General features: G+C 32.0%; 1 protein-coding gene across 7 annotated transcripts in view; it reads left to right on the top strand.

Moving 5' to 3' along the window:
• LOC122403349 (sphingomyelin phosphodiesterase-like) overlaps positions 1 to 13,621 on the top strand; it is a 35,618-nt gene that overhangs the window by 8,750 nt on the left and 13,247 nt on the right. For 6 of the 7 annotated variants that reach the window (XM_043406836.1, XM_043406838.1, XM_043406835.1 and 3 more), the window contains exon 2: positions 12,037 to 12,137. In XM_043406836.1, the coding sequence (XP_043262771.1) occupies positions 12,065 to 12,137 (73 nt within the window). In that variant the 5' untranslated portion in view covers positions 12,037 to 12,064. Of the gene's footprint in view, positions 1 to 10,190; positions 10,228 to 12,036; positions 12,138 to 13,621 lie in introns of those variants that run through there. The other variant, XM_043406837.1, reaches the window with a different exon arrangement.

The raw sequence follows: 13,621 nt of genomic DNA, 5'->3' as shown, positions 1-13,621 counted from the left end.
CTGATATTGGGTGGGTGGATACAAGTACACTGTTGTCGATTGTTTCGTATTTTCAAGCGTTAAGCAACACTGTCGTTTTCACATCACTGTGTCTCGGTTTGTGTGGCAGGCTTATGGCCGCACGATGGCGCTTTACGGTGGAGTGGTCAACCATAGGGGAACCCCTAAGGCTCGCTAGTCTGTCGCGGGGAACTCCCGTGCTTGTGTATTACTATCGAAAAGTTACGTTAAGAAACAGTTTTATAAAACATCTCTTCTTAGCTACCTTTATAATTTCTCTGTATGGTTTATTAGACTCGAATAAATTGCATTTAATATTACTATCGGATCACAATTTGAATTAGTCGAATTTTACAAGAATCGATGCCCCAATTTGCTATTAGACAGACTTCTTATCAGTTAATCAAAAGTGCTAGGAAAACAATAGATCGTAAAGCAAGATGGAATCTAACAACTTAATATTTAATGGTGCATGTCAGAGATTCGAGCCTTCGTCTAACCCTAACCTAAAACCAATAGTAACCATAATCCATCCAAAGGAAGTATGTATATGGTAACGTATACTGATCATTAGGGAACCTAAACAAATTTAAAGAATTACAAGAGATAATCATAATCAGATCTTGACATCAAAATATGGAACTTGAATATGAAGTTTAGTTGAAGTCCGTTCAAAATTCTCTCGCTTGGCAGTATTGCAAAATGACGTCGTGTAATATAATTATCGTCCCCAGCGGTCATTTTTAATTCGAAATATATATACGTGTGTGCAATATTTGCGTCTAGGAGCGAGTTCGAAGCACGCAAGACTATCGCTGTTTGCACAGTGCTATTTGTAGAATATACAAGGCGAGCAGCGAGAAAAGGAATACTTGATCATCTTTCATTTGAAGGTCGTTTCAAAATTTTCAAAATTCGACAGCCTCGATCTGTATTCTATGCCATTGATTATTATCGTATACTTCGAGTAAAATAAGGTAGAGAAAACATTTTATTAACCCTCTGGAACCCAAATTATGTTTTTCTGAAGAAATATATGATAGACACTGAAATTGGAAGGTAAATTCTAATAAATTCAACCTTCCAACATTGTACTCATTCTCGTATGAGAAATTCTAAGTAATAATTGTTGTGTTCGAACTGTTAATTATTCTTTTAAAACCACAGGTGATATATGTATTGATCATAGGATTAAAAGTCTTAAAAAATGTAGATTTTTGTAAGTAATGGATTCAGTGACTGTGATTAATTTTATCAGAACAACGTTTAGGTTAGTTCAAAGGTGAAAAGTAAACAAAATTTTTAACTGTTTCCACTTTAATGTAAAGTGTATTAAAATATGTTGATTTGTAGGTCCTCTTGCATAGGAACTGATTAAATAAATATATTTAGAGAATATTTAAATTGTTAAACACAACCACTTTAATTATTCTTTACATATTACATAGTTAAATAAATTACAACTCGACTCGAGACGAAAGCCATGGGAATCCCCGTACGATCTTCAATCTTATTATAGATGTCGCCATTTGGTCGCGTGATTATTGCCGCGAAATTATGAATGGCTGAACAAAATAGTCGTACAGTGACCATGGAATTAAATAAAAAAAAAATGTAGATAGCATGTATGTGATTTCGTAGTTATGCAGAGTTATGAAGAGTTAAGAAAATCATAAAAAAAATAAACTACATACATTTGTATATATAGAAATATTTTGAAAGAAATGCAAAATTATATTGCATTTCTATTACATTTTGTACAAATTATATTTGCACAAAATGTGATAAATATGCGTATGTTTAAAGGTATATCCTGCATTTGCAATGTATGTATGTGCCTTCCTGAGTAATACTTTTTTTGTGACTCTTGTATTATGGTTTCTGGTTAACAGAAATTTGAAGAATGGGAGGAGGAAGAGGGGATTTTCAGTTACACGGTACATACTTTAAGGTCCACTGTATACATAACTGTATTGCACTGGTTCAGAAGCACTCGTATCTATTATGTCATTTTCTGCTAACTCCTCTGATGATATGGCTATTAGTTCTTCAATATAGTCTTCTCTGTTAATAGACCCACTCCGATTATAATTATTTGAAATGGCCTTATAGCTACTCCCCTCTGTTTTACACGCAAACTTTACCCCCCTCCACCCACTGCTAGGCAGATATTGCTAAAATCCATCTTTCTAGAAGTGTGCATGAAAAATATTAAAATATCGTTGTTTACGAAATATGTTAAATTATCGATAAGGAAATTATCCAATAAATTTTATTCTAAAATTAGCATTTGCATAGCAAGATTTATAAAATTAATCAAAGATACTTAACAGCTTCTGATCTCTATACGATGCATATTATTAGACAACAATAGTGGGCAACGTTTAATCCCATTAACGACAGTGATTAATTAACATAAATAATCACAGAGAATTTAATGCTCGGATAAGATCAATGGAATAAAATTAATTAAAATACAAACTCGTTGATCTTTATCGAACGATTCCAAGATTGTGAATATTATTTGCGACCACCGATCGATTTCAGTAGGAATTAAACGATTAACGATTAGTATTATCATGATTGATTTCGTTTATTAACTACAAAAGCAATGACAAAATGTTCAGTTGCTCTCCAACTCTTGGCAAAGTTCCTTCCAATGGAATAGGTCCGTTTCCTCGATTGTACAAGTTTCGAGGTTAACGCAGCCTTAACCATCGACGTATCAACTCGTGACGAGTTCGTGTTTAAATAGGTATAAAAATTAAATTATATTTTAAATTTGTTGGGAGCTTGAAAATGACGAAGCTTTTATTATGAAATTTGTTTTCTTTAATTTTCAAATTAAATTTTGTCTTCTTTAATTTTTATTAAATCGCGAATTTTTGGGCGAAGGACGATTCTAATTTCTATTTGTACGTTTCAATTTATTAATACATTGCCACAAACAATTTTTACATATTTTTCGAATACTTAAGAATAAATACAGATATAGCTTAAATTTTTGCATCTTTTATAAAAATATGTTAAGAAGAAGTTGTTTATTACTTAAGTTGAATGTAATAATCGTAAAGTCTGAAATAGAAATATTATACATTGGAAAATTATGAGACATAATTTTGAATCTGGGATGAAGATAGAAATTATTGTATTAAATATATGGAAAGCCCTAAAAATATAGTAAATTTTGTTTAAATGACATATTATTTTATTTGAATTATGTTATATTATTTTAAATAAATACAACCGTAAGGGACTAGTAATCTGGTTATTTAGCGTTACTAGGGCTAGTGATTTAGAATAATATTTTAAATTCGAGATTGTCTTGAAGACAACATTTTGTACAGAGAGATTATTTTGTTTTTATACGTTTTAACAGTTACTGGTAGAGATCGTTTCGTCTACACTGTGTATGTACGCCAGGTCAAAACGATTCCTGCTAAAGTAGGAGAAAGTCACTAGCTCTGACACCAACCAAGACACCTGCACGAAGGTAGTTGGTGCTGGAGATGGTGACTTTCTCCTAAAGTGACAAGAATCGTTTGGATCGTGTGTAATGGATTTGAAGAAGGCGCACTCATGCGATATGCAAACTAATATCTGTGAAATTACAAACCACCAAATATATTTTTGTGTGTTTTTTATGTATTTGAAAGATAAGAATATTTCACATCGTTACCATTTAAAATAATAAACTAAATTAAAAGATAGAACATAGATAATATTTTAATAATTATTTATATAAAAATTGCTCTTTTGCACTCTCATTTGGTATTAATAGCGAATCCCTCAAAATGTATTTGAAAGATAAGAATATTTCACATCTTTACCATTTAAAAGAATAAACGAAATTAAGAGATGGAACATAGATAATATTTTAATAATTATTTATATAAAAATTGCACTTTTGCACTCTCATTTGGTATTAATACCGAATCCCTCAAAATGTGTTTAACTTCCGAAGAAAATTATAAGCACTGATAATGGGGATATAAATTAAAAGATAAATGTTAATAAATCTTCGAATAAATTGAATACGGGGGACAAATAATCTACTGCTCTGTTAAAAAAAAAAAAAATTACGGAATTCTTCGATCGGAATATTTGAAAGAATTTTGTGATAATAGTATCGTGTGTAGTTTTGTGTTAAGTGGGATTACACTGTATATACAGCACAATACTAATAAAATTAAAGTGGTTTTGCATTTATTAGAGTGCCCGAGGAGAAAATCGATATGTCATGATCGTGTTAGAGAGTTCGCCATGCTGGAAAAGAAAGAAACATATTATATAAAGCTATGCATATTCTAAATATGGTAACTGTGTGCTGATATCGTCCAAGTATTTATTTTTTTCAAGATTTATTGCAGATACATTTTTAAAAAGTATATTTCGAGCTAAATTATTACTTTTGAATTTATTTCAAATTATTAATATGGTACTGATTATTTCAATTATTTATATACAGTAAAGTAGAGTGTTTGTGTAGATTTAGTGCATGAAAAATTGTTTGTAAAATTAAGAATTTAATATTTTGTATCACAAGTTTAAAAAATATTATATTTCGACATAAATTATTACTTTTGAATTTATTTCAAATTATTAATATGGTACTGATTATTTCAATTATTTATATACAGTAAAGTCGAGTGTTTGTGTAGATTTAGTGCATGAAAAACAGTTTGTCGAATTAAAAATTGGGCAGAAAACATTGGAGTATTTTATATCACATTTAAAAAAAAATATATTTCGAGCTAAATTATTCCCCTCGAATTTATTTCGAATTATCAATTTTTATTTTTAATGGTCCTGTTTCAATCATTCATATAGGATGAAATGTTTGTGTAGGTTGTGTGCATGAAAGAGTATGGAGTTAAGAATTTGAGCAAAGAACAGCCGAGTATTGTACGTCACACATTCAAGGACAGTTGTGGGCCATCGACGTCCGTTCGGAAGAAAAGGTCCGTCTGAGAAAGTGTGGTTGTCGTAGTCCTTTTGCCACAGCCTGTTTCTGGAAGTGAAGCATTTCAGAGCAAGTTTTGAATACGCATCCAAAGTGAATCCGGGGGTCTCCGTGAAGTTACTGACGATGCCAGTCAATAACGTCACGGTGAGAGAGAGCGAGAATTAAGTAGGTTAGGTGCTTCGGACATGGGACGATCGCCTGTTGGTCACGAAACATGATCATGGACGATTCGTTGAATGGATACCTTACATAAAACTGGTTTCCTGGAAAAAAGAATTGTTTTATTAATATTCTGTAGCCATGTCCGAAATGTCAGTGCAACGACTATGTTTAGGGTCATCACCTTTCTACGGTCTTATTTTTCTGTTTCAAGTTTTTATTTTTATATCAGTTAAAAATAAAAATACTAAGTTTATACATGTGATCATAAAATTGAAAGATTATTTTTCTCCCTAATATTAACTTGATCGTTCAGGATGATTATAATGGCAATCATTATTGAGGGATTCCTTTGTTTCATTATTCGTGACTCAACACGTGATCGTGAGAAATTCGAGACTCTGTATCTCTTCTTTTTGACATAAATTTCATTTTTTTTAAATAAATATACTCCTTTTTTACGTTTAATTCTGATTTAGTTGGTTTGTAATATCCACGGTTTTGGAATCGAACCATGACTTTCAAAAACAATTTAGCAAGTGAATGACAAAGCATTTAACAGTTCAATGGATGCATCTTATTACTAAACTGGTTAGCAAAGGTCTGTGTTATCATGAAAGTTAATTTTTGCGTTTGTGTTACTGTCTATAAATACAATTTTTCTCAATATCTTCGCACTAACACTAATCGTTGGCGTAACAACCCGCATAACAATTAAACTCTAAGTGTTTTCCTTTATCATACATTCGTAATATAAAATCGAGAAATTACGAAACTTCAATTTCCATAAATTACCAAACGAATAACGAATAACGTTCGATCCTCATTTAAATCTTGATTCTTTAAATCGACTAATATATTTAATTGGAAGAGCCGAGTAAAATTAAATTAGGTACTATTCGTTTCGAGATAGGCTGATTTGAACTCTGCATGGATTCAGTTTTATCGGGAAGATAACAGGGAGTCTTTGAGAACTCGTAATGAGTAGTATGTTCTTTGTGGTCTCGTTTCGTTTACTTGCAGAGATTAAACGATATTTCTGAGTTGAGTGCTCTCATTATCATTTCTCCTTTTTCAAATATCTGCGCCAAACAACGTTTTGCCTTTGTGCTGATTACTTTCATTACCATTCCTTGTTTCGATGTTCTTCAATACAATCTTTTGTCTGACAGGTTCTTGTTTCAATTATTATTGAAGTAAAGAATTTTTTAATTTCTAATTTCTTCAATAAAGTTGCCTAAATCGTATTTCGAATTCAGTTTAACGGTAAGAAACATAACTGCTTACATTAATGTACGTTTAATTGTCGCGTTGTTCCGGTACGCGACTCTTAGACAGGGAAGTAGGCGATTCGAGCATTGTTATAGAAAACTCTTGAAACCATTAAAATTGAAAATATAAACAAAGTTACAAAAAAATTTAATAGCCTAGAAGACGAAAAAATTAATAGTGTATTTTATAAATTAACTGTCCAATTGCACGTTAAAATTTTTAAATAGATTGTTGGATATATGGTGCTTAAAATGAAACATTTAAGAATCTTTTTAAGATATCAAGACTGCTTAAAATGAAATTGATAACTCGTTACAAATAAAAAAAACTCTGATTCAATTAACTTAAAAATGAACTTTTTTTAGTTTTGGAGCAAGTAGAGATCTCAAAGCTTTAAACGACAACGAAACGGTAGCAGATGTAATTGAAAGAAAAAGCAGAGAGCAGATGATCGACGTCAAATAAAAGTTTACGTTCGAAACGTTTTACTGCCGCTTGCATATTTATGCAGGCATCATCCGTCAGGATAGGCCTTAGTTTTACACCGCGTTCTGGCCATAAAATATGGTTTGCGATGTATTCGCTAATAATATAGTCCCGTCACTTCTAACGACTCCTGTTTGAAACGTCTAACTGTTCATCCGTGGTTATTGTCATTGATAAAGCGACGGGTAAGAGTTAGAAAGTTATCGATGGCGGCACTTATCCATTATCATCTGTTCTAATACAGATATTGGATCGAGAATTCCCACTTCGCTCTGATTTCTTTCTTTCGATCTACTTCGTTAACTATTTAATCGTTCGACTACTTTCTGACGTCGAACAGTATTTCAGTTTCTTTCGATTTATTTTATAATATTTGTATATACGATTTATTAAAAGTTTATATTTTTTGTTTACATTTAAGTGTTGATTTATTTGTTTAGTTTATGATAAATTTATGTTCGAGTGCTGTTTTTTTTACTGTTATATTGGATTTTCTTTTATTGATCTTTGGTATTTAATTACAGTTTATATTCAAGTTTACGTGTTAATGCTATTTTTTATTTACGTTTAAGTGTTGATTTTTTTGTTTAGTTTATGATAAATTTATGTTCGAGTGCTGTTTTTTTTACTATTATATTGGGTTTTCTTTTATTGATCTTTGGTATCTAACTAAAGTTAAATTAATTTTTGTATATCAATGCAATGCAATAGCACACGAAATTTTAAAATATATGGATACTTTTTTAATTAGTTATGCTCGTTGGATGGATGATATTTATAACTCGAACATAAATGAATTTAATACTAGATCTATCGACAATTATGGTGTATTTATTTGTACCAAAGACATTAAAATTTTAGTACAATTTTTATTAAAAATTATACAGGCTTCATTTTTCCAAATAGTTATAATAATTCGATAAAAATACTTACAAGGTGTAGTAAACTGAACAGTAAAGTGAAACGATACTTGGAAGTTCAAACTTCGTAATAATAATCTTCGAAATGTTGCACTGTAACTGATGATAAGATATACATTGAGGAAGTTGATAAATGTGCTTGTTTACAAAATGTGATCACCTTTTCGCGTCTAGTAAGCATTCTTATAATCGAAACGACAACACGCGATAGAAGTTTAGATAGAATAGGAGCCTGGTAGGAGTTCAGTAAATTGTCCAACGAAGAAAATTTCAAATTTTAAAACAGAGTTCCAATCGAGTTCTAATAAACAGAGTTCCAAAAAACAGAGTTGCAATAAATATAGTTTCCAATACACATAGTTTTCAGTATACGTAGTTGCAATGAGCAGAATTTCAATGCAGAGAGTTTTGATAAACATAATTTCCAATAAACAGAGTTTTCAATAAGCATAATTTCCAATAAAGAGGGTTTCCAATAAATATAGTTGCAATAAAGAGAATTTTAATAAAGAGAGTTCCAATAAAAAGAGTTCCAAGAAAGAGACTTCCAATAGAGTTCTAATAAACAGAGTTTTCAATAAGCATAATTTCCAATAAAGAGGGTTTCCAATAAATATAGTTGCAATAAAGAGAATTTTAATAAAGAGAGTTCCAATAAAAAGAGTTCCAAGAAAGAGACTTCCAATAGAGAGAGTTCTAATAAACAGAGTTTTCGATAAGCATAATTTCCAATAAAGAGGGTTTCCAATAAAGAGAGTTCTAATAAAAAGAGTTCTAATAAAGGGAGTCCTAATAAAGAGAGTTTTAAGAAAGAGACTTCCAATAAAGAGAGTTCCAATAAACAGAGTTTTCAATAAAGGGGTTTTCCAATACAGATAGTTGCAATAAAGAGAGTTTCAATAAAGAGAATTCTAATAAAAAGAGTTCCAATAAATTAAAAATAGGAGTTTGATAGTAGTTCACTAAATCAATCACCAAAAAAAATATCAAGTATAAAATGTCAAAATAGATTCCCAATAAACAGTATTTCAATAAACAGAGTTCCAACACTCATTGCTTCCAATAAACTGAGTTTCATTACCCATAGTTTTCAATAAATATACTTCCAATAGACAGAGTCCCAATAAACATTCAATAAACCGAGTTTCGGTAAGCATAGTATCCAATAAACATAGTTTCCAATAAACGAAGCTACACTGTGGACTAAATGAACCCGTTCCTAGCTGGGACCGGGCGCCCAGGCTCCGAAAGTAGCCGCGCTGTGACGATTTCGTACTGAATGGGCGCGAAATACGAGCATGGCCGAAGTGTCTTGTTTCAACAGCCAAGGTCCCTGGGTGGGTCGAATAACGGTCAACCGCTTATTCCACTTGGCTGTTTTACTCGTTCCTACCGTTGGATTCATCACCCGGGACATTTGGAATTCTTCCGTGCTAGAAAATTCAAAATAGGTTCGACGCACCGTTATTTCGTTGACAGGATTCGATCGGAGCCTCGACTTTGTCCGGACTATCGAGTCGAACGTAAAATCACCGCCCACCATCTTATCGAGTGGACGGTTATGGTGGAAAATGGGACGACAGGCGCTTATTTTTCTCTCGATTCGCTGTTTTGCGTCCGTTATTACGAAACGTGCAAGTATCTTCGTTTTCAACGCGAGTTTCTAGGAGAAGACGTAATTACGCGTGTTCCCACGGACAAAAACGATTCCTATCCTTCGAATTACCATCGATCGATCATTGTCAATCGATGATTTGAATTTGCAAATTGCGTCGGTGCTCGCCAACGTACCAGCGAGCATTTCCAATTCGCTTGCTCGCTATTAATTTGCGGTGAAAGCGTAACAAGTACTCGCAAAAATGCCCGGTATCCGCGTATTCTTGCTGGAATACAACGAGTTACCAGATGGATACTTCGGTGGCATGTTAAACGATAGCCTTGAAAGTATAAATAACCATGTTTGATCTTGACTACTCGTTTCTTGGACGGTTGAGCATGATCCTTACACCCTCGATGCGTCCAGGACCTTTGTACGACATTTAAACCTTGAGATCTTGCCTCGTGTCAATCGAATATTTCAGGTTCATCAAAAAATAATAACAGCAACGGTTTGCCTGAATATTGGAAATTTTAGTAAATGACGTTGTTCAACATTTTTTGCAATCTCAAAGGGGATTTCATAATCCTTTCGCAAGCGCAGAGTTGCGTATTTTTTATTTACTTAATTTCGGTTGATTTGGTCACGAACGAATTTGACATTCTTATTCGTTGTTCTGAAATGGTAATTCGATGGTAAAATATTAGATGAATATGGCGGATAGATGAGATCATCCCCCAATTTTTTATTAATTTGCCATTTTTCGTAGATACTTGACAAACTAATGGTTCGATTGGATTGCAAAAGTTCACGATATATACTTTTTGGTGAGTATAAACTCAATGTCTTTGTTCCAGTTAAGAAACGATTTGTTATTATAGCGAATCCAATTTAAATAGAAACGTTTGCTAGTGACTGAATCCTCCAACGAATATATTGCAGCAACAATCGAAGATTCGACGGTTGTTGCTTGAATATCAATTCCGAGTAGGTATTTATCTGTGACCTAGATAGGAATAACAGTAATTACAGGCGGTGGCCAAAATTTAAAACGCCTGCTTACAGCAATGACATATTTACGAAAGTATTTGTGAACGTGTCGAATTTTATATGAGGTTTCGATCCGCGAACAGATTCTCCTTTCACTTTTCGTTTCTTACAACATTTTTGCGCAATTCCATCCTAACATCCATTATTGAAACGATTTTAAAGCACCTGGACGATGTTACAAAATCCAGATAATCTTTTAAGTTAGATTCAATCTTACTTTCAATCAGTATAAATTAAATAATTTACAATGTTTCATACGATGTTTATTGAAATTTACCTTCCAATTTATATCTGATTATTTGTATTTATCAATGGATATATTGTGTAATTTTTGGTCATGTGTTTTTTTGTTCATTGCACTGTAGAGAGTTAAATTACATAATTACATAGAAAATTGCTAATCGAGGATTAATAATACTGGGAAAAATTTTAATGGGAGATTTTAGGGGCCAAAATAAGACGAAAATCAAGAATATCAATTTGTTGATTAAGGCTTCGTTAAAAAGTTATTAAAAAATTAAATTAAAAAATTTCAAATCATTTGCGAAAAAAATTATTTTTGGTTGCAAGGGTCGATTACAATCATTTTTGGTCATTACACATACCCTCGAATTTCTACGCATTTTCGAGAAAAAAATTCCTTACCAAAAATCTAATCTGAGGCCCTGAAATGGTCTCCCTAAATTTCATGCAAATCTTTAAAATGTCATAACTTCTGAACGGATTGGACGATTTTAATGTTTAAAAAAGTAATCAACGCGTATTTTAGTCAAGAATATGTAGAAATTCTAACAATATTGAGAAAGTTGTTCCTTGACCCCGTAAAGTGAGAAAAACTCCATAAAAATGGTCCAATTTTCAAACAGCCATAACTCCTACAATAGTGAATGTAATGCATTGAAATTTAGTATGGAAGTACAGCTCATAGATACCTACAAAAAAGTATTGAACAACGTTTCCGTACAGCGTCAACCAAATGAATTAAAAATTAAAAACGAATTTTTAAGAAAAATTCCCTTAATTTTTCGGCGAAATTGAAAAGTTTCAAATCATTCTGGAAAAATTATTTTCGATTGCAGGGGTAAATTACAATCATTTTTGGTAAATAGACACACCCCAAAAATCCTACGTATTTTCGAGAAAAAAATTCGAGTAGGTGGGCTGAGTTGACAAAATTAAAAAATTTCAAATCGTTCTAGAAAAATTATTTTTGGTTGTGGGGGTCAATTTCAGTCATTTTTGGTCATTAGACATACCCCCGAATTCCTACGTACTTTTGAGAAAAAAATTCTTTATCGAAAATATACCGTGTGACCAAAAATGTTTCTATAACTTTTTAACGAAGCCTGAATCAACAAATTAGTATCCTTGATTTTCGTCGTATTTTGACCTCTAGAATCACTCATTAAAATTTTTCCCAGAACACCTTGTATATGTAGTATTTATAATCTGTTTTCTCGTATAAATTTCTAAATACTGATAAGAAAATATGTGTAATTAGAATAATGAGGTGAAGAATTCATGTAACCAAGGATTATTTGCAACGAGTATTTAATAAGGAGGATGTGTTGCATTTTTTGTTGCAGTTAACAATACCAAAGCGCCGAAGGTAGCATGCCAAATCACAAATGGATCGCAATGAACATCTTGCTTTTGCTCCTCATAGGCACATTAAAGTCTACCGTTGGTACGTATTCTATTCACAGTTTATTTAAAAATAATTGTACATAGACACATAATTTATATATTAAAATTCAATTTTCTATTTTCCACTTCCATTTATAAATTACCAAATTATAACATTTCCAACGGATTCTACTGTAAATTTACTTTGGTTCACACTGAACCCCCATACAGCACGATTTCATTCTAATAGCTCTAATAAATATACCCACTGTACCAAAACGAAATATGTAATTTCATTATTCATTTGGGATCTACTTTCGTCAGTTATAATAATAATAAAAATATTATTTCAACTGACTTTAAAACTCTCAAATACAGTAATTCTCTTTATAACGATTTCATGTCCCTCGTATAACACGTGTTTTCCCCCATATAACGCGGGGATTTCCCACGTTGTATTTCTGTACTGTTAAATTTATGTTGTTCTTATAAAATTAAATTAAATTATTTTATTAAATTTGTGTTCCTAGTTTTTGAATTGTAAGAACATTGATTATATGTACAGTAACATTGATTATACATATATCTGTGGCGCCCTCGTACAACGCGTTTTCCTATAACGCGGAATCAATCTACCGTGTTATAGAGGGGATTACTGTAATGTCATCGACATTGGAACAACTACAAAATAACAATCTTTCATCGAACATGTTGAAAATTTCTATTTGTTACGTTTTAATTTTAAAAAATGGCGAGGATGCCCCCAGACAGGGAAAACTGGTCAATGCAATAAAATTATTTGATGACTTGATTATTGATTATTTTTGTTTACTGTATATTTGGGTGTTGTGAACTATTATAGATTGGACGCCACCACTATTTATGTTTGTAACTAATCATTTATGTTGAAAACGGTGCGAAACACTTGCAACCGCGTAACCTCTTTTTCTAGAGAAAGTATTTGGGATTAGCATTCGGTTCGATGATTTCAACGTATGACTGTGTATTACGCGATTCTTCGCGACACGTTTATTGTAGAACATTTCGAGGGTAACGGGAACAATTATATAAGTATTTCGATACTTAGTGCAAGTATCTTGAAAATCACATCGATAGTATGGAATTTTTTTAATTCTTTCACAATTGATTAAAATAGTTTGTGAAACGTGTCAGTTTTTCTTTTATATTATAAATTGTTTGTATTTTCTTAGTTTTCGTGCGAATAAGTATAAATTGTTTCGAAACACGGTGCACGTAGTCTCACATTATAGTTCTGGCAGTAAAATCTTCTTTCTGTTCTACTTGCTGACTCGCTGGTATCACTTTTAAAGCTATTAATTAAGCGATCACTATCCATTTTCAGTGAAAATGCTACTTTTATAGAACTGTACTAGAATCGATGCCATACTGATCTAAAAAACGGACTCTTCCACTTTAGAAATTAATCACAACAGTCCGTGAAAGAGAAAATTAATTAAGAAAAAATAGATCGTCCTATATTTTTAGTAATCCTCACTGGTAAAATCGATCGCAATTTTTTGATCG

The sequence above is a fragment of the Colletes gigas genome, unplaced genomic scaffold (genome assembly GCF_013123115.1).
Source record: "Colletes gigas isolate AHSC1104 unplaced genomic scaffold, ASM1312311v1 Colletes_gigas_Sc00049, whole genome shotgun sequence".
Taxonomy (NCBI): Eukaryota; Metazoa; Arthropoda; class Insecta; order Hymenoptera; family Colletidae; genus Colletes; species Colletes gigas.
This window is presented reverse-complemented; position numbering and strand designations above follow the sequence as displayed.